Source organism: Aulostomus chinensis, chromosome 6 (assembly GCF_037954235.1).
Source record: "Aulostomus chinensis isolate RoL2024-O1b breed Wild chromosome 6, RoL_Achi_v1.0, whole genome shotgun sequence".
NCBI lineage: Eukaryota > Metazoa > Chordata > Actinopteri > Syngnathiformes > Aulostomidae > Aulostomus > Aulostomus chinensis.
In genome coordinates this window covers 27764715-27788630 of record NC_141325.1, presented here as the reverse complement: position 1 = coordinate 27788630, position 23916 = coordinate 27764715, and the positions used below count along the sequence as shown (strand labels likewise).

The 23916-nt window shown below is 42.7% G+C and overlaps 1 protein-coding gene across 1 annotated transcript; it reads right to left on the bottom strand.

Annotated features, from left to right (window-relative positions):
• Nucleotides 1-11416: 11416 nt before the first annotated feature.
• On the bottom strand, nucleotides 11417-23416 carry angptl2b (angiopoietin-like 2b). The gene is made up of 5 exons (XM_086207327.1): nucleotides 22867-23416; nucleotides 16840-17735; nucleotides 14104-14297; nucleotides 12956-13226; nucleotides 11417-12870 (listed from the first exon to the last, which is right to left on the bottom strand). The coding sequence occupies exons 2-5, from the start codon at nucleotides 17708-17710 to the stop codon at nucleotides 12671-12673; spliced, it is 1536 nt and encodes a 511-aa protein (XP_086063453.1). The 5' UTR covers nucleotides 17711-17735; nucleotides 22867-23416; the 3' UTR covers nucleotides 11417-12670.
• Nucleotides 23417-23916: the final 500 nt, after the last annotated feature.

The following is a 23916-nucleotide window of genomic DNA, read 5'->3' as shown; positions in this document are numbered from 1 at the left end:
ACATTCGTAGTAAAGTAAAAGGTGCTCCGGGAAGAACGAGACACCAGAGAGACTGACTGGAATTTGCAAAGGTGCATGTCGACAAGCCAAAAAGCCCTTCAGAGGAGTACCTTTGGTACACATGATTGGAGCTTTTTTATGTGTAAATGACGCTGGCTATGTTCATGGGTGCAGCAGTGGTGCTTTGCATTTGCTGACTTGAATCTCTGAAGCGAAATGATCTTTTTATTGAAACCTACAGCTCAGAGTCAAAAGACTATGGCTGAGCAGCAGGAAGGTAATACACCGTAAGAAGCAAGCAAGAATGGATGAGATTAAAAAGTTGGACTGTTCTGAGGTGGCCTGCAGTGACTTCTGGGTTAGATCCCACTGAACATCTGTGGAAAGAGCAGAAAATCACCTGGGAGAAGTTTCCCATCAAACTTGAGAGCTGGAGTAACTCAAAAAACTGGATCGAACTCCCATTCAAAGAGAGAAGACATCTCACTCAAGGCTACAGAAAGAGCAGGACTGCGGTTGTGGTCTCCAAAGACTGTGAAATATCAGTTCAAGAGTTCCAAAGTTTTGTACATTGTTTTGACATTTAAAACAACAAAATAAGTCATTAATCAAAAGTCCATTCACCGTCTTGTCCTTTTTTTTTTAATGTGAAATGAGGAATTTTGGATGGTTAGTGACAGCTAAACAAAAACAAAAAAAAGATCTGAAACTGGTGGCTGAGTCTAAAATGCAGTAATGTCAAGGTATCTACTGTTAAAATCCTGTTTTGGCAGATTAGAAAATCAGATATCTGAGCACATCGATTTTTCTTTCATGTTGTCATGACTTGAATGATTTCATTCTGAGCTGTCGGACCCAAAGAACCTAGCCCATACACAAAAGTCCCAACGGCCAAGTAGTAGAATGTAAAATGGTAATGTGTGTTGGTCTCCGATGACAGGTCTCAGAATTAATTTAGAATTTAGGAGGTTCTATTTTCTGGCTGAATATCCTCTCTGTGTCTAATCCTCCACGGGGTTATTGCCCCTCTCCCCACTGTTAAGATATTCACACAAAGAGAGAAATATAATGTGTCGAGTGGCACAGCTGTGCAACAGCCCTTTCATTACGACTGCGTGTGGGTTTTTACGAAAATAAGACATAAGGGAGCCAAATGACTTGTAAACCACCAGATTGGCCGGTTATGTGTTCTGCTGAAGTTTTCTTGAATTCGTTTCTAGCTTTAATTTCAGACCGAAAGGTGCAGATCGTCATCGGCTTCAACGATGTTCCAGCGTGTCATGACTGATTCTACTTCTCTTGAATAAAGATAAATACATTAATTAATAAGTCATAATACTTAGCAACACAACGTGACCTCAGCATCTCTTCTCGTTCAAAATCCAACTAAACTGGATGAACTGCAAAAATGACTGCAACATAAGGCTGCAAAGACATCTGATCCTAAAATAATTTTCTGAATTGCTCTGTACAGTGGAATATGAGAGTAATAACCACAAAATACATGGCCAGGAAACCCGAGGTTGTCTTGTTTCCACAAAAGGGTCTTAAACCGCATTCTAGGGATATAATGTATCGAGGTTTCGGTGTAATTCTACCACTTGGATGGATCTTACTGATATGTGTAATGGTTTCGCACCATGTTTTTGGGGTGATCCTTAGTTTAAACAGTTCGGCAATTAGAACATGACCAGTGGTCCTGTTACTCCTAATGTAGCAAAAATAATAATAATAATAATCTTCCATCATATGGAGCTTTTACTAAAAATGTCAATAGAAGAAGAAGAGTAACAGAAAGACAAAGTACATAAAATAGACAATAAAATGAATAGGATCAAGTAAGTAATGAAATAGTATGTCTGAAGTGAAGGGAGCTGCAAATGTGGCCACCCCTGCTCACCAGTCATGACCTGGGGGTAACCTGCATGGCTCCATCCGCTGATCTTAAAGGCCAAGAGGGCACATACCAGGTCAAAAGGCTGGAGACATAAGTAGGTGACAGGCTGTTTAAAGCCTTAAAAGTAAGTGAAAAGATTTTAAAATCAGTGCAAAAATTTACAGGGAACCACTGCAGGGAGTTGAGCATGGGGGTTATATGATCATGCCTCTTTGTCCTCGTAATGAATCGAGCAGCAGTGTTTTGTACCAGTTGAAGACAGTGGAGGAAACCCTGGCTGATACCTAAGTAGTGTCAAGAATCAAAAGTAAAGGGACTAATTTTATAGAGTAATTTGAGTTGGATCAAATGTTAGCCCCAGAGTCCTTGCAGCCTGCTCAATTATTTTTATTCTCATCAAAAATCCTGATGACATTTGTGGGATCAAACAGAATGACCTCAGGCTTTTCATCGTTAAATTTATGGATATTTTGAGACATCTAGGATTGAATATCAGAGAGGAAAGTACTAAGATTAGCTAGATTGTTGGGCAGATATATCAGAACGTCATCAGCATAAAATTGTTACAGGACATCAAGCTTCTTAATAACATGGCAAAGAATCAGCATGTAAATAGAAAACAGAAGAGGGCCAAGAATTGAGCCTTGAAGGACGCCATAACTCAAGTGAGCCATAGGGGAGTTGGAATTACCCTGAGCAACAGAAAAGGTTCTGCTGGAGACGTAAGCTGAGACCGTCGAGGCCTTCCCATTTTTGTAAGTGCTGTAAAAGGATTCTATGATCAACTGTCAAATGTGGCTCTTAAATCTGAAAGGTAAAATCGAGTAGACAGCTCTGTCTGCAGTCAGCAGCGCGCCACTGGTAAACGTGACAGGAGCTATATCGGTACTTTGAAGCACTCTGCATCTGGACAGTAAACACTTAAAGATACAATTCTACTCATAAAAGAGATTAAGTGGTTTGCAATCAACTTAACCTTGTGGAAAAGAACAGACAATTCGGAGATTGGTAGGTAGCTACAGGGGGTCTGAATTAGATGTCTACAGTTGAGACTGAATAAAAGTCTCCTCTTTGGAAAAGAAGCAGAAGCAGAAGCCTGGAAATTGTTAAACATGTAACCAAATAAAGGGCTGGCGATGGAAAAATCTCTTTAGTTGGGTTGGTGTCTGAGATACAGGAGGGAAATATCGAGATTGTGATGGGCTGAAAATTGGGAAAATGGGCAGAATGAACGTGGGAAATGGAAGGGCTTCAAGGGTCAGGCTGGATTTGGCTCTTGATATTCTCCTTATCGACAAAATGGGCCAGAAATTTGTGGGGCAACAGAAGCTGGGAGCACAGAATCATATCAATTACATTTAATAGAGCTTTCAAACTTTAAATTACCGGTGGTCTCACTTTTAGACCTGCCACAAAACAACCTTGTGTTATTTTCAGAGCAGACATTCCTAGAAGTTTTGTTGATAAATGATATTTTCTACCCAACTACTGCCTGCTGGCTTGCAGAGCACTCAGCAGTAAAAGACCAGTGTACATCAGGCAACATAAAACCCCAATGGATTTGCCCTCACAAATATTTTCTTTGTCATTAAGTCCACTTTCCAGTCTCTTAATGAGATCATGCCGCCACCTTACTTTGGAAAGAGAAGTATTTGTTGGAAGGAGGAAACAGGGAGAGGTTCAAAATGAAAGTGCAGTCATGTGGTCAAAAGGTTTATTCCTTATTCCTAGAGGATTCTCATCTCAGGGGGGAAAAGGCCCTGGAAACTCACTTTAAGGTACCATAAAAGTGATAAATCAGTAAAGGAAATATGTAAAGTGACAATTTAGGAGATGTAAACTTTGACCCCCAAGTCTGACACAAGATCCACCGCCTGGGATGGCTGCTGGGCCCAGGTGTGCTCCACATGTGCAGGCTATCAATTCAGTGACAGTTTAGGACAGAGATAGTGATTGAAACCAAAGAGCAGTCAAGGTGATATAAATTTTCTCTCTATAGCGAAGCGTTGACTAGGTTTGATTATTTATGTGATTAAAAAATACATGTCAATTAACCAAAATATGACTCAGGCTAATGCTAACTAGCTAGTTTAGGGGATTATATTGATACTTTGCTCAGCTTGGGAACACTGAGCAATTATTAAAATGCCAAATGACTTAATTCCCGATGAGTTAGCTGCTCAGTATTCCTGTGAAATGAAGTGTAGCACCTTTCCTGATTTCCTCTGGTGCTTCAAAGAGATAACATCAGTCATTCCACAGCGAGTGGCTCAGCATTTTTGCAAACACATCTTGTTGCTGTGCCTGAGTAATAGCAGATTGTATTGTTTTCAACAATCTGTGTCCAGACTCCTGCGCGGCGTCTAAACATGGCAACTTCATCTTGTTTACAGTAGAAGACAATTTGACATGTCACCTGGTATTGTAGCAGGCTCCCCCATACCAATGATTGGAGCAACGAGGTATGTGATGAGGAACACCTGGGCAAGATGGCTGCCGCTCTACGTGTTTGCCTGATAGTATTAGTTCCTCTGCTCTGATGTGGAGGGAAAAATCCACTGACACATGTGAAAAGGAAATGGTATTATCGTAAATGATGCTTTCCTCTAGTATTTTGACCTTTTTACTCTAAATCTGACAAATGAATTGGACAGATTGCAAACGGCCTGTTTGCCCTGGAATAATTTTCATCAAGTTATTGAATGAACACCACTCTTATGATTATTGAAGACTAAATGCATTTTGTTAGAACTTTTTCCCTGGGAGAGCCCAAACTGCCAACTAAATGGTGGACTGAAGGTGAAAAGCAAATATTCTACAAAGTGACGTTTAAAAAAAAAACACAAAAAAACGCCTTCTGCGAGTGTACCAGCATCTCGGTCTGATCGTTGCTGTCTTACTCCACCAAAACTGACCTTCTGTGCAAAATCATCATGTGCTACCTGTTCAAAATCTGATATAACGACACGGGAAGAGCATTTTAATCTTAAAAGATAAAATGGCGCAGGGAGTTACAAATGTATTTTTTGAATTTATTTGATCATTTTTATAATTCACTGATGTACATCTCTGGCAAATCAAACCTTATGGCCTGCCAGATGTGACCTTCAGGCTCCGCTCGGGCAACCCTGCTGAAAACGAACGACACCAAAGATGAACTCCTCAACTTGCTTCATGCTCCAGTGGGATCATGTATAGTCTCCTTTACAACATCTGCATTCTCTAATAGCTAGGTGTTAGCAATCACCTTTAAAAACAAACAAACACATAAATAGCTTATTGTGAGTTTGTTTCAAGTATTTTTTATTTGAAAAACATTCAGAATAGGCACTGACTTTGCAAAGGGACAACTGGATGCTCAGCTGTGCAAACTTGTTTAGGGGTTTCAAGATAGTTTATCCACTCCGGAGCTAAATCTTCGACGAACATTTGCTGCTAAGATCATTTCTGTGATTTACTTGCAAAGTTTATTTTCAAAAAAGACAAAGTCGTATTTTATTTTGAAAGACAAGGCACACGCTCACTGCCTGTACGCCAACAATCCTTCCTTCCTGCAGATCTGACAGTCGAGAATATAGCTTGCAAAAAAAACATATCTGTTTGTCGCGTACCTAAGTGAACTAGCAGTACCTGGATCTGTCTGAGGCTCAGTTGAGAATAACAAAGCCACTGAGGAACAAAAAGGACCATTGGTCAGATTCTGAAGAAAAAAAAAAACAACTTCCCAATATAAGTTGTTTTTTTCACGTTGCTCATATTTTCCATTATTAAATATGAGTCCATTTCTTGTACTGGAGTTGTTCCATGTTCCAGTAATTTTGACCCACAGACAAGCAATGGTTCGACTCTTATGGCTGTTTTTGCGTTGATCTGAAGTCGTGTTTTTTTTACTGACAGAAGAAGGAACTCCATTAGAGGCAAAAAAAAAAAAAAGAAAAAGATTTTGGCAGATTCAACTCTATTTTGTCTTTTGTTGTATTTATTACGATGAACATATTCCCACATCAACAGTACAAGTCTTCTTAATCCTTTAATGACATGTTTTTACACGTGAATTATTCACAGTAATCCTTACCTAGAGTGTGATTAAAGTATCAGTTCAGTGCAGTTTTTCAGGATGATGTCTTACTCAACTCTGAGTATATTTTGGCTGAAATCGGCAGTTATTATCCATCTGGTGGATCAATTTGTGCACGTGTCCTTCTGTCGTATTTATCAGGAGGCAACTGAGCACAATTACTTACAAAGAGAGAGGGATAAAACCCCTTAAATGCGGTTTAACTCTCAACAGTTTAGTGTGTATGGAGGGGAAAAAAAAGAAAAAGTGACGCTAACAAAGTCTTGTTGAAGCTGTGAAATGCAGCAACACTCAAACATACACAGATGCTGTTGTACCTTAGAAAATAAAATTGACATTGTGCTCGCGAAGGAAAATTCCATTTGTCGATCCCTGAGAGATTTCCTGTAAGTTCCCTGTAGAGGACCAACACACACACACGCACACACGCACACACGTTTTGGAAGAACATGAAACGGCGGTCATGGCATGTGGCTGTAAGGCTATAAGCAAATCTGCACATCCCCACAGTTGGAAATCAGTTCAAATGCTGAGCCTTTGGAAAACTAAAAAAAAAAAAAAAAAACCTAGAAAAAAAAAAGAAAACCCATGAATTCAATAGTTCCACTATGTGAGTAATAAACAATGAAGTGACTATTCTCCCAAGGAGACGCTTCACCGCATGATGTGTTTCCATTTTTAAGCATCTCTAATAACTCCCATATGCATCGCAGTCATTTTACAGCAGCAATGGACAGTGGTTTCAATAAATTACTTAAAAAAAAAAAAAAAAAAGATGACGAACGGTTACCAATTAATTTTGCCGTGCTTGTTTGATTGGTTCGCACCATTTGTTAGCCCAGGTTTTTGTTTTGGTTGTTTTTTTGGCCTCTGTGGGACAATTAGAATGATGGCGTTTGCACAAATCACTGTTGTGTCACCTCAGTGGAATGTTTCATTAAAGAGAAGTGACAGGAAAACAAGCCATCCCCAGGAAAGGCAGCAGGTTCGCTCTGCAGACTCCCATGCTGGTAACATCCTTTCAACATGAACTTTTATTCAATATATTAAAAGTGTTTTTCAATCTATCAATATCTGAATTTTTTTTTAACCCCCAAGTATTTACCCTTATGATTTGAATGGAATAATCACGTTGAATTAGAGAGGGGAGAGGCTAAAAGGATTATATAATATTTATTTATTTTATTTACTGGCTACTTGGATGAAAATCATGGCTGTGGTTCACATCCACTGGAAAAAAAAACGAAATGGAAAAGGTCACCTCCCCTCTTCGGTGCTTTCACTGAGGTAGATGTCAAAACCCTTAATATATCCTCCTGAATGAATCCCAGCGTCTTGAATCCATTACAGTCTGAATGATTTTTACATGAGTTGTTAACCGTGAGTCACATTGTTGTGCTTTTTGAAATAGGATTTGTCTTTTTTATGTTCTAATGTCTCCTCTGATTTATCAGTTTGGGGCAACCGATTACCTCCGCGGTGGTTATTTACTTGTACGCAAGTGTTTAAAGCCTCAGTAACAAATTTGACCAGTGGTTTCTGGTATGATGAGATTTTCCATGAAGTGAGAAGGGTTTGATGGAGCCCAGGTCAGTCAGAACACCTCTGGAGAGCAGCACAAGGACGTGAACTCTTACAGATGTGAAACAACAATACGGGGCGGTCTGAAGGTTCAGGTCTGAAGGCTCAGGAAATGTGGTTGTCGGAGTGCTGAGTAAGCACTGTGTCAGCTCTTGGTTTTCCATGTTGGTTGAGGAGTGGGGTCTGCACAGGCCACCATCACGCAGGGTTTTCCATCGCGGTGAGTCCTCAGACGTACGCAACATCCAAAGAGTCTGTCACTTCTGTTTATAGAGAAGATGAAACATCATTCTTCTACCAAGATCACTTTCCTATAATTAAGTTAACTGAAAAAGCAGAAGTGATTTAATATGTAAAAAATAACCCAACATATATTAATCTATCGGAGAAGACAGAAGGATTTGACGCCATGCTCTGTCCCATGATCCATATTTATTAAACTCTCAGTCATGAATGTCTTTTTTCCATTAACAGTTGTTTTTCATGGCAGAAAAAACCTTTTTAGCATTTGAATTATGAGGGGTTTGCAGCAGCGAGCAAGTGTATATGTCAGTGTAATATAGGACTGGTGTGTTGGCTACTGCCGCGTAAGCTTCCATCTTTACTTTGGCATCACCGAACGCAAACACAGTGAGTGAGGGATTTCTGACCGAGCGCACGGCGCTTTGTCTCGCTCTGTTCGTGATCGGTCTCTTCTGACGATCTCCAATGGCCTTCGAAGTCGTCAGCCATAGGACTTGGTATGAGAGTGATGCTCAAGTCTGGCGGCTGAGCATGACATTACCGGAGCTTTGTTCATCGCCCTGTTACGACATTTTTTTTGCTTCATTTTCCAGCTGTACTTGGAAATCTCATTGACACATAGTGAAGTGGCGGTGGTTTGTGCTGTCTGTGGACGCGGCTGGTGGATGCATTAGTTTCACAAGCCTGTCACATTTCATTTGTCAGTCTCTGGTGTGCTAAATCTATAACATGCTGCTTGATTTCAGAAAGGACTTTTCATGACTGACAGTAATTGTGATTAAGGTCACTTTGACTGGAATGGAACCTTTCATAATCACGTTATTATTATTGTACTCTAAAGATGTCAAAAATATGGACATAAACACGATGCCTAAAAAAATGGAATTCTGATGCATCACCTTAATTATGGCTGTATGTTATGGTTACACTCTGGCACACACTGGTGCTGGAATGCCTGACAAAATCCAAGATGGGGTTCATGTCACATGTTTAGGGTCGAGGTTTTGTTTTGTTTTGTTTTTGTTGTCCTTTCTTTTTTTCCGACATAGAGTGCAATAATCCAACACTTACAAGAGTTTGACAATCAGTTGTTCTTGGAATGTCATGCATTCCAGGGACGGGCGTTTAAAGCGGAACTATTTGATATTCACCATGAACAATGTGTTAGTTCTTCATAGGTAGTGCTGAGTGTGTGTGTGTGTGTGTGTGTGTGTGTGTGTGTGTGTGGCAGGTACACGCTATCTTATTGAACTTTCATTGTCTGTGGAACCGAAACATTGCGGTGTCCATGCATGTTGGACCTTTAGTTTTGTTCTTGTTTTGTGGGTTCTGCGTGCTGCACTCGCCTTTTAAGTACAACAGTTTTGCGAAACACAGAAAAACACTCAAAAGCATTTATTGTTACCTTGTTGACGTATTGCTTTGTCTTGAATTATTTTTACCGTGATGATTGGGCTGTGAGTCTGATTTGATCTTGTGAAAGCCCTGTCAGAAGTTAATGTTTTCATTGTTACTTTTTGTTATTTGTATTTCTTTTTTTAAATTTACAAGTGACAGTTTTAATGTAATGATTTTTTCTTCTTTATTACATCTTAAAAACAGTCGTTTCAGCATCCACTCTAAGCTGTGATTGGCTTTTATGCACCAATATTGAACAAAATTGACCATATTGTAGTTTTTGTACTATGTGAAATTAGTAAAGTCCAACCATCCATCCATCCATCCCAGCAGCCTTCAGGTGAGAGGCGGGGTTCCCCTTGGATGGGTCACCAGTCCATCGCAGGGCCAACACATAGAGACAGACAACCATTGGCTCTCCCAGCCACGCCTACGGTCAATTTAGAGTCTGGATTAACCTGGTCCCCTCTTGATGTCTTTGGACTGTGGAGGAAGCTGGAGTTCCAGAGAGAACCCACACAGGAACAGGGAAAACATGGAGACTCACCCAGAAAGACCCCGTGCTCCAGCTGGGGCTCGAACCAGGAACCTTCTCCCTGGGAGGCACCAGTGCTGACCACTGCTCCACCGTGCTGCCCAAAATGAACAAAGTAATTTTTATTTTTTGCTGAGCTGCCTGCACCAACAGTACAACTCGAGGGTCCACTTGGTGACATCAGAAGATGTTTGCTGTCTATCACATACATGTTATAATCCACGTGTGTATGTCTCTGTTTGTGTCTGAATGTTGCACGTCATATAACTTTGCTCTGCACGCGTGGCATCAAATACACGTGTCTCTCCTGTGAAAAGGACCCCCCCCAGCAGACTCAGATTTGTGATGTTGGGCCACATAAATAAAATTGGACTTGACTTGACCATTGGAGTGGAAAACCATCCTCACGAGGGAACATATCTGCACCATGTGCACAAATACAATCACACAAGCACGGGACTGTGATGAGCTCAACACATGCACACTCACCCCCCCCCCCCCCACACACACACACACACACACACCCCTAAATACTGCTGTCATTACAGCTTTTATCGAGAGACGCCAAGATGAGAGAAATTTTCCAACTAGTTAAGAAACGTGACAACACCGATGCTGCTGATTACTCAGGGACGTTTGCACTCCTCCAGCATGTGTAGCGAACGCCACTTGTTTGGCTTTGGCTGTGCTGTAAACATTACACCCAGCTAGACACGTTGCTGCTCACAAACCCTGCAAACACACGTGTGACCTGCCTGGCACGGTGCTGCTAAGTCAGGAACTCTGTGACTACGACTTCATTTTCATATAGTCAACTGGCTGCGCTGCACGCTAAAGCTGTTGATGCATGCTAGCTACCTGCTAGCTCCCGCGCAGGCACGTGGAGTGAGCTGTTGTCAGGGCTGCAGGAGTGAGCTCAGCTCTGAGACTAATTTGAAAAGGGCACATTTACCAACGATGCATTTCACATGGAGGCTTCAACACACGGACGGTGACACAACCCAATATGACATTATTACAGGGGTTGACACGTCTGGAGAGGGGCTTCAAAAACCTGTGAATGCACACAAACTATCTTTCAAGTGAAAATGATAACAGCGCCAAGCCTTTGAGGAGACAGCGAATGGTGGCGGCCGAGTTATGAAACGCAAGGGCACTCGATGGATGCTGGAACGCGTGGAGCACTGATAACAGTCTAGTTGGCTGATGTCATGTAGGAGGTCTGTCAGCCTTTTAGCCTTCATTCACAAGGTTTATTCATTTCTTTATATAACTTATCTATTACATTTTCTTTAAATCTTTATCACGTTTCAGTCCTTAAAGGGATAGTTCACCCAAAAATGTAAACATGGTCCTGTGAGTTTTTTCAAAAGAATGTGGCCTGTTCAGGCCTTAGGAAACTTGGATTCCTTCAGATGAACAGTATATAGGAATTTGATTGTTTTTAATGTTTGTTTTTTTATGCTTTAAAATTGGTCTCCATTCACAAGAGTAGTTTGGGAGATTAGCCGAGCAACTTTAACTGTCAAACTCAAGCAGAGGTCTCAAAAAAAATTCACCTGACCTGTAGTTTATCACTGAATTTTTTACGTTTGGGTGAACTATCTTTTTCGTGCTGAAATTTTGACTGGAGTTGAAGTGACAACTTTTCAAAAATACACAAGAGATACCCAAGGGGGAGAAAGACACTGGCTGTACATATTTTATTGCAATTTTATACTGACATAATAGGTTTTATTACATTATATTACAAATATCTTATGTACAAACACAATGTTTCAGCTCTATTGATATCAACAAACCACTAAATTTATACAGTAAATACAGTGCTTGGTTCATACAAGCAAAATTGGTGGATACCTGTTCAAGCAATTGAAGATTTCAAGACAAGTACTTAAAATAAACAACAACAATAACAAAAACAAAACAGCACGTTGAAGAGACTTTATCTCCTCATATTTTGTTTTTTGTTTTTTGCGCATGAGTAAACTTTGTTGTTATTGACAAAGATGATTTGTTTCGTATTGTGATTTGCCAAAATAGCAACCCTGGCTAATACTGAGCCTAAAAATGTTACTGTTCCTGTAAATGATATACTTGATGAGTCTATTTAGAATGAAACTAAAAAATAGTCACTGGATACATTTCCTGTGTCATTGCCATTTGCTTTCTATCCCAAAGTACATAGATACCAAATATACATTGTCGGGTTTCTATCTCAAAGCCACTGAAATGATTAATTGATCTGCTTTTTTCAATACAGACTGATGCTTTTACGCTTCAGTGCCACGGGCAGGGTGACGCGTTTGGGTTGTCCAAAACATCTCAGGTACAACCGGAGAGAATTTTGTGCAAATTTGGTTCTCATTTAGAGTTTGCTGGTCAAAGGTCAAAGTCCCTGTGACATCACAAACTCATTTTTGGCCATAAATCAAGTATTCAGATGCTAAGTCTAACAATATTAGCGCAAATGTCACTGCATGATGAAGTCATGAAATCTTATATTCACAAGGTCAACTTCAAAGGAACGCTACACTCCCAGAAAAATCAAGTACATCTTTATACATTTAGGGGTACAATGGCTGCCCTCTCTAGGTCCAATAATCAGACTTTTAGCACAGAAAGAGAAGCCTGCTGTGCCCCTGTTTCTGAGAGTGCATTCTTTGCCATCTCAGTAGAACCTTGAGGGAATAATAATGAGTTTCATTTTGCCAAAAACCACATTTTACATTTCTTTATTCCATTCCTTTCACTATCTGCACCACATGAAGTTTATCATGAGTCTGAGCGGACAAACTTGGATGTAAACGGCAACTAGACTGGTAGGTGAAAGTACAAAACGCTAACTAGTTATATTGGACTCTTTGTCAGCAGGTATAGTATGTTAGCATGAATTTTAGAACCTTTCTTCAGAGAAGTAGAGAGTTGTTTTTACTGGCTAGTGGAAAGTGTTTGGGTTTGGACGTATCATCATGACCACTTTCTTTAACGAATAGGCTCCTCCTCTGAACTCAGCCCAGTAGACGCCATCTTGGTAACGGCTGCGGTAGTGTCCTCCACGGTACCAAACGCCGTTCAAATTAGAATGAGCGCAAGAGTTGTACCACCATCCTCCCTTCTGGTAGTGGGCGCAATTACCTGGAAAGATGGTGAAACAAAAAAAATATTCAAATTCCGTCCATCATTGGTTTAAAGTTGAACTCTGGATCAGTAGGATTTCTACCTGTGTAGACATCGTGGTCTCTATCCAGTGTTGTAAACTGTTTTCCGTTGTGCCAGGTGAGAGAATCACCAGCGTTGCCGTGGTAACGGCCCACCCTCAGCTTGTAGAAATCTGCTTCGTTCTCCACTCTGAAGCTGGCATACTCAGCGAAAACCTTCCGTCCAGACCAGTCCTCCAGTGTCACCAGTAGTTTGTAGTTCCCCTGGTTAGTTAACCAGTAGATGTTCTCCAGGCCCAGCCAGTACTCGCCGTCGATATTGCCAAAACCTTGCTGTGAGGTGCAGTGAAGAGAAGACATTATCAGTGTGATTGGGAAATTCTCCCTGAGTGCTCTGTGAAAGGCTTTGAACGTGGAGTTTGGATAGTGGAGGCTTGACTCAGGGTCGTCGGGCCTATTCTGGAGCCAATTGTGAGCTTAGCTTTTCTATGGGGTTGTTTATCGTCAAGGAACATTATTGTAAATGGGCCCTCGGAGTCAAGTTTGACTAGCATCAGGTGTCCATGTTTCCACTGTTATTATGTTATTGAAAACACAGCAGGATACAGTGCGTGTAGTATGAAATCCAACATACTGGCTGCTGTCTTTGGTCATGTGTAAGCTGGTCTGGGGTATTCCCTGCCCTACACATGCTTTGAATCATGGAAACACCCCTCCTGATGAGCGTACAAATGCAATTTCTGAACTCATTTGGCTTAAAGATTTTTCGTAAAAGATTTGGAAAGATCTCTATTGTTGCCCTTAGCTAAGATTTAATCAGGACCTTTGCTGCAAGTTCTTGGCCCTCACACAAATGTTTCCCCTCCATTTCAAACAAGTGAATGTTCCCCCTGTTTATCAGGGGACTCAAAAGGGAATTCTTCATGCAATATTTAGAAAATACATTAGAAATGCTTAACTGACTACCTTTGGGTCCAATATTCGTAGGTTGTTTTTTTTTAAAGTGTGAAGTCACCTCAGAACTGATGAAGCGGGAATTATTGAGTCATATTATGGCTGTGCACTTGAGCAGGTACTACATCAGAAAACTCAACAATTACCCATTCATTACTTGGTCACATCTGGTTAATGTAAAAAAAAAAAGAAAAAAAAAGGGCCACCTGCTTCTCTGAAATTATGATGTGCTTCATTTGGTGTGAGGTTGCTGCACCTTGTACGTCTCCCAGTTTCTGAAGAAGTTGACTGAGCCGTCCACCCTCCTCTGGATCACCGTCCAGCCACCTGGGTCGTGCCTCTGGTCACACCAAACCTGCATGAGACGGTTGGCATTCTCAGGCTTCACCAAGTACATGCTGCTGGTGCCGTGGCCTTCCTCCAGAGCGTGCAGACAATCCCTAAATGGACCTGGAACGAAATGTGTCAGCACGTAAAATTTAGTCTATGAGGCCACATCAAGCGTTCGTAAACAAAAGCAAATGTTACCACAAACATATTGTACTCTTTTGACATAGGGAATCCCATTTTTCAACAGAAGTGCTTCTCATTTTAACAGTAAAATTTACTTTGGCAGTTTCTCTCAGAAGGGAAATGGCTGCCGGCTGCACAGCCAAAAGCAACACTGGCATGAGGGCAAAGGGAATCCTGACTATGGAGTGATGAAACAGTAGCAAAACTGTTCAATCCTCTGTTAGGATTTACACTTCAGTGTTGATATTCGACTTCTTTCCGCTCAGACTTGACGTTATATTACACGTAGGACCGACTGCAACTATTTAAACAGTTTGTTAGCCTCCGTCTCAGACTGCACACCCGTTGCCAGTCTGATGGAATGTTTCCCTCTGTATTGTAAATCTGAATTTAAATTTTGTAACTAAAAGGATGATCGCAGCTGCTCAGCTTAAAAACGTGTTGTCAGTAAGAGGATTATCACGGAGGTTTGCGACAATCAGTGCAGCATGTTGACAGTTTTCACAAGCAGAGAGAATGAATGCTTCACATATACAGCAAATTCTGTGTGTGCTCAGTGTGTGTCATGGGATTTTCTTATTTCTAATCATTTATTTTATACTAGTGCATATAGATGCTTGTTAGTCTTGTTCGTCTGATTTGCAGTAGTGCTGCACGATACGGTGAAAAAGTTCTACTGCGATCACGATGATATAATAAACTTATGGTAGCAAGCGTCTGTGCTCGTCAAGAACAATGACCCTAAATCACTGAGAGTTTTTAAATGAGATATTTCAGAACTTAAACATTAAAGAAATACAAACATAAACATTTGTGCAGTGCTGTTTGCAATATAACAGTGTTTTCTTCAGTTTATCAATTACCATTAGCAAAAAAGAAGTAATTTCTGCAACATTTGTGCTGTTTTGCGGTTATATAATTACGCACGCACGTCAGGATTGTGATGCTGATTAATCAGCAAAATTACATCACATGATTACAAGTCATCAGTAGTACACGTCTCCTCCGAGGTAAATTGTGCAGACCAGCTGGATACGTTGTGTTTTTTATTAGTCATTTCATGGGTTTGTGGAACAAATAAAAATTGTGATCTGTTTTTGGTGAACAAAAAAATGCAATATTGTTGTGCCGCTTGGAAAAATGAAGGAGAGACTCTCTTGTCCGCCTCCATGTTGCTTTGTCTCTCTGTGTCAAGCTTGGGTGAAACAGTGGAAACCCATGTGCTTCTGTGCTAGTATGATTGCACCCTAAAACTCCAGACTCTAGATATGGAAAAACACTAATGGGGCAACCGGCTCTCATGCTTCAGTTAGCTGTGAAAGTGTTTTAAGTTCTCAAGATTTTACACTCGTTTGGTTTGCCAACTGGCACAATACACAAAGGCTCAGACACAATGGAGACAGTTGAAAAGAGCGTAGATTAGGGGTTCCCACAAAGGCGTGGATGTGACAATCCACGATAGAAATAAGAACAATATGATTTCTTGCTAAGCAGCTGACACACCAAATGTAGGTTTGATCTTTGAATGAGGTGAACAGCAACGGGTTCTTGTTTTGGTAACACGGATGTTTGTGGTGATATTAAATATGCTGGACGCTATCTGGGTGCCGTCCCCTCGCTCTCAGGAATGTCTCTGTAGAGCCGATACAAGCCAGAGAGCTGCCCTGCCCTGCTCTGTTCTGCCTGATAAGTCTGTTGCTTTGGTGGAACATATGACTGATTCTTGCCTGGTGCAAGTGGAACAAATGACATCATTGACTCCCAGTATCTCTTACTACTTATTTAACCCCCGCCCCCTCTTTTTTAGGCTCCGTCCCTCTGGCTTTCTGTGCTGCTCACAACTATCAGGTCTATCTATTTCTCTATTTCTGCATTATGTGGAGCTTTCTGTATGTGTTGTGAGTTTATGGAACTTTTGGGGTGTTAGTCATGTAGCTGTGGACAGGAAATTACTTGCCTCCTTTCAAACATTCCATACAAAGGCTACCGTTCACATGCAGCCTGGTGAAAATGGCAAGCAACTGCACAAAATGTCAATGGAAAAAACTCAGCGTAGCCATGCCGATTTGTCCTGGGTTCGTTTTTCTAATTTTAAGTCCCCAAGTGTGTGTGTTCAAGAAGTCCTTGTGCAGTGGGCCTGCTATCTATTTAGACACATATTTTTACCTTGCCAACATGCTTTGTGTTGTGTGGGAATGTGCATCTCAAAAGGCTCCAGACAACAGCATTTCTGTTCTCGCTGCAAGTCCTTGAGAGAGTGTGGGAATTATTTTTTGGGGCTATGAATGGAAGAATGGGTACTTAGTGTTGTCTTGTGACTAATGATTAAGAGGTTCTGAATATATAGTTGCCAGCTCCAACACACAATCCTTTGTTTGCAACCAGTATCTATGATAGCAGCTGGTGGTAAGTCGATCAAAAATAGGAACATGTAAAAGCTGGACATTGTTGGAGTGATAATGGACGTGTTTAGACTCACCAGAGGGTTTGTCAGTAGTGGACGGACTGTGTGTGCCAGTCGGCATCGTAGGAAGGAGCGGCGGAAGAGACTTCTGGTCACTTTGGATCTCATTGCTGATGGGGTTGTTAATACGAGGCAGGACAGGTGGCTGGTACGGTTTGTTGAGGGGTGGTGATGGAGGGGGAGGTGGCTGAGGCCGCGGCTGGGGGACAGGGACTTGATAGCGTGGGGGAGGACGAGTCTGGCAGTGCTCTTCTAGCAGGGCAATAAGAGCTGACTGGTTGGTAGCCAGGGAGGCCAGGTGCTGGTACTTATGCTCTAAGTCTTTGTAGCGGCTGGTGAGCTGTTGCATCTCCGAGGTTTGGTTCAGGATCTTGTTCTCCATCTGAGCCAGCTCTAGCGCATTGTCTCTCTTCCTGATGATTTCGTGGAGCAGTTGCATGTACAGCTGGGTCACTCGGGAGTTCATGTTCCGGCTCTCCTTCCTCAGAAGCTTGACCTCATTGACGATGCCTCCATCCACCTCTACCAGTTGCTGAAGGGTCTCAATCTGCCTCTTTTGTTTCTGCAGCTCCACATTTAGGAGCTCCAACTCCTGCTTATTGACCCGATTCTCCAGCAGGGCCTCAGGCTCCTTGGAGTTGACACATATAGCTCCCGTCACTTTTTGTTGTGGCACAATGAATGTGTAAGAGCATTTGTCCTGGTGCTGTTCAGCTGGAGCACGTTTGCTCCTACGTGTGTATAGAAACTCTCTCTCTAGACCATCCTCACTACTCTCAAACTCCCGGGCCTTTTCCCTGCCATGGCTGCTGCCCTGAGTCTGCTGGACACTAAAGACGAGTCCATAAATGAGGAGCCCCAGGAGGACCATTGAAGGGGCCTCCATGAGTTTGTGTCCAACTCACCAAAGCCTGGGGAGATCAGGGAAGAAAAAGGAGAGCATGACTGAAATGTAAAGAAAACACTGTCACACTCATGTTTCTTGCGAGAATGCAGAGGATGATTTTAGTTTTTGTATTACAGGTGAAAACCTTTGAGAAAAGCTGCTTGTTTATTTTGATAAAACATCAACGGTGTCCCTCACCATTGCACTGACAAAGACATGAAGCAGGCTGCTCATCAGGACACGCTGCCGTCCTCCTGAACCAGGCCAAGAGAGGCGTGCACACGTGTCTCATTAACGCTCCCAAATACATGGGTCAGATTCACTGGACGTGTTGTGTAATTAAATTTGCTCAGAAAACATCTCGTCTCTTGGCATTGAATTTGTCGTTTCACATTTTGACCATCACCCCTTACTAAGAATGGGGAAAAAAAGCTGAATCTTGTCTTTTTGCCCATTTTCATATGCAATCATCTATTTGTGACACCACAACACTGACAGCCCCCCCCCAAAAAAAAACAACAACAAAAAAACCCCACAACATTGACAGCCATTGATGGCTGCTGCCCCTCAATCTCCGCACCATGATGGAGCTCAGTTTTTTTCCTCTGCTAAGATTAACTGAGTCTACTCTTCCTCTCTGGAGATGTGGACGTGTGTGGCGTTGAGGCTGGGCTACACGGAGCTTGGACAGAGGGACACTGTTGAACAGCATAACGATATTTGTCTTCGTAAAGAGGAGGTCCATGTTTGACTGTTAAATGTTCAAAAGTAAATATTTGTTCAAAAAAAGAAGCGCTTCATTTTATCTCCGCCATTTACAGCACATAAAGCACATATGCAGTCTCATCTGCAGCCACCAAATACAGTCTATACTCTGGCCACACATGACATTCTAAAAGTGCGTTATCAAAAAGAAAAAAAAGAAAGAGCAGCCCTGACATCAAATCCAAACTTAACATTCCACCCCCTCCTGGGAAAAAACACACAAGATCAGGACTGCCACGGGCAAGAGCCCATCTTCCTGAGGGTGAAGACCACCAACCGTCCTCTGTGTCACTCTCTAATAGAACCCTGACTACCCCCCCCCACCCCCCGCTCACCGGGACTTCCCAGGACAATGACTTGCTTGATTCACATATGGGCTCAGTTACATTATACAGCCTTTGTGCGATGGAGCTGGCAGGGTTAAGTCATTTCAAAGGGCTAGTTTATTTAAGGTTCGGGAACTGGTCAGCATTCACGGCAGCTGATGGGGAGATTACTGCAGCACCGTTTCCTCTGAAGCTCCAGCACTTTTGTGGACTAAACCGTCCTTTTAATGCCTTATCAAACTCATTTGGAACTTTGTCACACGTCGCCCCTCTGGTAACACGCAGATGAGTTCAGGCTTCTACTGCGTACATGAAACTGACTCCTAAAAGAATGAAGCATTTATAAATCAGAAATCCTGCGGTCGCTACATTGTGCACAGACATGAGGTGTTTATTCTGCTAATTTAAATCAGTTTTCAGCTCTAACAGTTGTAAATGTATGAACATGGAGTTAATAAAGCCATCAATTTCCCCTTGGAAAAATATTTCTTTTTAATGATGTGCTGATCTCTTTAGTCTGAACGATTGGTGTTAGGGGAATGTGTTTAGCCAGGTTTGCTGTCCTGGCTCAGGTTCTCGTTGGGCAACTGCCACTGCTGGTCCATGACACACAGAAATACTCTTATGCGCTTGCCTCTGCAGGCTTGGACATCTTTGCTTATGGAAAATTTGAGACACTACCGGATGATGCTATTCATGGACTTGTTTTAAATATTGATCGCGTTGCACAAGTCCCGTCCAGTAGACCTTACCAAAAGAGGGAAATACGTTGCATTCACACTCTGAAATCTCATTAATCATGTTTACCTCTGCCAAGAAGGTAAATGTGATTGTACGTTTTCTTTGCCATTTCTGTCTGTCAGTGAAAAAAAAAATACCTTGATGGGGAGGTGGGGCGCAGGACAAACAAGAACTCATTACATTTTGGGCCCGATTCGGACATTTTCATTAGGTTCTCAGGAAATATTACGTGGACCTTGGCGGAGGTCTTTTTGTATCCTGCGTGAACGAGTCTGTGGTAATGTCTGAAAAGTTTCCTGTCCTGGTTGCACTCTCAGATTCTCCGTAAATGGGTCCTGATGCACGACCCCTAACATTCCTGCAAAGGTGATAATGAGATGCTCAGCTGTTTGCCTCTAAATCCAAACTGTTGGTATTTTTATTAAAATAAGTGCAGGCAATTTTGGGAGACAATGTGCTGTTATTAGAGCTGCAGGAGATGCCACTGAGGAAAGTGTGAAGAGAATGTAACTCCTGTGTAAGGATAACAAGGCCTTGAACTCCTGGGGCACCTTAATTGAAAGCTGCTGCATATTGGATTACAGAGGGGTCCTGGGCAACACCTCTGCAGGGTAAGAGGGAGCCTGTCTAATCAGAAAACATTAAGGAAGCCTGGAGTTGGAGAGATTCCTACGAATGCCTCCCTCTCACATAATAGTTGTATGAGATAATCTAACAAATGATGTTTAGCAAAAAAAAAAAAGAAATTGTGAGGCGAGCAGAGCTGTTTTTGTCTTGTTAATCTGGGCTTGCTGCCAGCACATTAGGTTGGATACATGGAGAAGAGAAATGCAGCGCTCTTCAAAAACAGGAGCCTTGGCACATTGGAGTCTTCTGCTTTTTATCAGTCTAGAACTGAATGTGTGTAAAAGATTTGTTATTGAGGGGAAAGAAATGCATAGGAAGACTCTCTTTGTTGGTCACCTTTTCCAGAACCAAAAAAAAAAAAAAAAAATCACTGCACTGAGAGATTCTCCCATGCATTTGGTTAAAGGTACAGAAACGCTTGACTTCTTGAAAACCTCTGAGAAAAAGTTTAGTTTCTATTTCTATGTCCCATGAAACTTTTCCTCCTAATTCTGTCTGTATGTTGTCACCTTGGCAAACCGATCTACAGACTGTTGTCCGAAATATTTTCACACCACAGTTAGTTGTATTACTCAATGATGATCTCATCCATCAACTCCTTAAAGAGCAATAAATAATAGCTTAGAAGAAAGTCCACACCAAGATGAGCCCAGAGTGTGTCCTCCGCAATGTGCTGATGACTGTATTTGGCTGGTGGCTCCTGTGGTTTTCTCCCTCTGGAACATGAGCTCTGTCTCTGAGAAATGCCGTGTGATTTGCCCCCGCTGCGGAGGAGTCCCATGTTGGACATCGTTAGCCCGGAATCTCCAGCTCTGGGTTTCACTTCACTTCAAAGCTGAGGGGAAAATGCTTGCAGCTTGTGATGAAATGTGTGTATGTGGTATGTCTTTGTGTGTGTGTGTGTGTGCGTGTGTGTGTGTGTGTTTTTCCATTAATTCATGTTTTTAAATAACAACACTTGCTGGGCTCAGGCGCCCAGGGACCGGAGTCCCATCTGCCCCGACTGAGACAGCCTGTTATTAACCCATCTGCAGTCTGCCAGAGGGAACAACAGAAAAACTTCCACCTTCCTCGCTGTTAACAGCCGCCTCAGCTCATTATTGTTCTGACATCAGTTCAGTTTAACAAGCTGCTATTGACTGGCCGCGCAGCAATGATTAACTGCTGTTGAGAAGTCTCACACGCCGCTCAGGCCCTCAGACAGGACATCACATATCCTAATTTGATTGCCAGTTCCCCCCAATAATTTCTTCTTCTGCTTTACACTAAAATGTTTTGGTTTGCTGCCTTCACTTGTGTTACCCTCCATCTTTTACGGATCTCACATCAAGTGGGTGCAGCGGTTAGGTCAGTGACGGGCTCCATTCTTTTCAATAATGCTCAACACATATTAATTAGAAGGTGCGCAGCCTCTGCACGACTAGCTGATCACCCTCTCATTTCAGCCTGAGCATGGCATTCCTCACATTCTTAGTCACCTCATTAGAGCGAGCTGCCATACACACATGGAGAGTCAATGGCAATGGCAGCCGGGGAGAGCGAGACCGTGTGGGTGCCCGACCGGGCCACTACATCCTTGATCCCCGCCACACCTGCAAGACAGACTCCATCTACTGACCCACTTCATTGCTGGTGTCCTACTTTCTGTATGAATGCTTCATAATCGCATCATCATCATCTGCAACAGGTGATCACTACACAACCGCACAGCGCTCATTTGTCAGGAGAATGAAAAAAAAAGAAAAGCTAGCGGACACTTGCAGGACCTCTGAGTGCAGCGTGTTCAAATTAGCGTCAACTCTGCTGAGAACTGGCAGAGTCTCCTGCTTGACACCCAATATTTGTTGGATCAGAGTCAAATTCAATTTACTCATGGTAGTCTGCGCTGTTCTATTACCTTGAGTGTGACCTCATTTTCTCCTCAAGCATGTAAATCTTGTAAGCGCCGAACACGATTAAGCTCAGCTACCTGCTCACTTCAACCTTCCACTGGATGGGACACTTCAGGTTTGTGTGTCTCTTTCCTGAGCTGATGGGAGTCAGACAGGGAGGCAGGGGGTCTCGTGAATTGTTTCGATAAGTTCCCACATTCTGCCTCAAAGCCCCCTTATCCAAACATTACCCTGGCAACAGAAACAAAGAGGGGATTCAAGTCCCTGCTTCCTCTCCTCTTGAGCCCAGGGGAACATCCTGAAGTTGCAGACGACTGGATAGAGTCACTTTTCTTTTAAGAGGATGAAAAAGAAAAGAAGAAGAAGAAGTGAGCGGTACTGATAAAAGCAACCACAAGGCTCTTGTTCATGTCACCGTCAACACTTTCTTCTCTGTTTTGACAAGCTTTGTCTTCATCTCCATGAAGAAGCACTTTTACCTTGAGAGCCTGCTCTCCAGCATCCCCCTGCGCTGAATGACCCCCCCCCCCCCCCCGAACCCCCACCCCCACCCCACTTCGACTAAGTCATCTGCCTGGTTAATCATCAGCAAGTGGAATAACCCCTCTGGTACCAAAGCGTGAGTCAGATAATAGGTGCTGCATGACGTGGGCTTGATGAGTAGACCTAATGTGAACTGCAGCAGGAGCAATGACTGATTCTGAGCTCACTCAGTACAACCACAGGGTCATCATTACAAACATGTGCACTTGATCGCTTGAGAGTGAGGAAGTAAAGCAATAAATAGATAAGAGAAAATGCTTACAAGAAAACTTAAGCGTATTGATGAGGCTCCCTCAGTTGCCTTGCTCTCCTGCCAGAGCTGATTGAAGTTTTTCCTGCTGGAAAGTCATCCCAAGTGTGACAGCTGCACTCCGGCGTCCTCGTCACTGCGATCTCCCCGTCCGCTCACGCACTCTGTGTCACCTCAGTCCATTCCAGCAGTGGAAAGGTAGAGGCGTTTTAAGAGTTTTCAAAGACTGTCATTAGCCCAGCTTACTTGCAGATTGTATCCAAATCCACTTGATGAAGTTGGAACAGTGATGAGACAGTAATTGAGTTAGCTGGTGGGTGTAGTTTCCTGATAGAATGATGAGAGTCCAGGGGCAGGTTGTGTGCTGCCTGTGGCCTGTTAGAAGACTGTCACTTTTTTGTGGGCTGAATCCATCACTTCTGCCTCACAGCTCTAAGAGGCTGGTCTCTCTCAGCTGCACCTCTCTCTCTCTCTCTCTCTCTCTCTCCTTGTCTCCTCGCTGCTTTTAAAAGATGAAAAATCTTAAGCGGTGTTTCAGTAGGCCGACAGATTCCGCTCAGAGCCTCCCCCCTCTCGCTTAAAATGAACACATTCTTGTTGAAAGCAACAGGCTTCTTTCTCCTCCCCCTCCTCCCCATGACACAAAGGAGACATACCGCGCACGCACACACACACACACACACACATGCACACACACAGGACTCAAATTTCCAACCCCCTGCCCCCTGGTCACTGGTTCACCACCACTATTTCTGGCCGGGACTGGCTGGTTGTCCTGGTGGTAGACAGCAGGGACGTGACACTAATCAGAGCCTAATTAGGCGTGAACGAACACTTACCCCAAAAGAGAAGGAAGGTGTCTGACAGATAGGAAGCAGATCCAGGTGTCTGACTTCAGCCAGGTTTGGGGGAGTGACTGCTGCTGACCCTGCTGCATTGCCTGAAGGTGAAATGTGGGAAACTCTGTGTATACTGGGCAACGCTTATCTGCGTCTCGCGGAGGGATAGTGTTGTAATTGCGTCAAAGACAGAGCTGCACTGAATTGTGTCCATGTGATATGC

Excerpts from the sequence above, each read along its gene's own strand:
- angptl2b (XM_086207327.1), bottom strand. The coding sequence starts at position 17,710 with ATGGAGGCCCCTTCAATGGTCCTCCTGGGGCTCCTCATTTATGGACTC. Across the intron at positions 13,227-14,103 it reads GAAACTGGGAGACGTACAAG|CAAGGTTTTGGCAATATCGA; the intron begins GTGCAGCAACCT and ends TGCACCTCACAG. Across the intron at positions 12,871-12,955 it reads AGACCACGATGTCTACACAG|GTAATTGCGCCCACTACCAG; the intron begins GTAGAAATCCTA and ends CCATCTTTCCAG.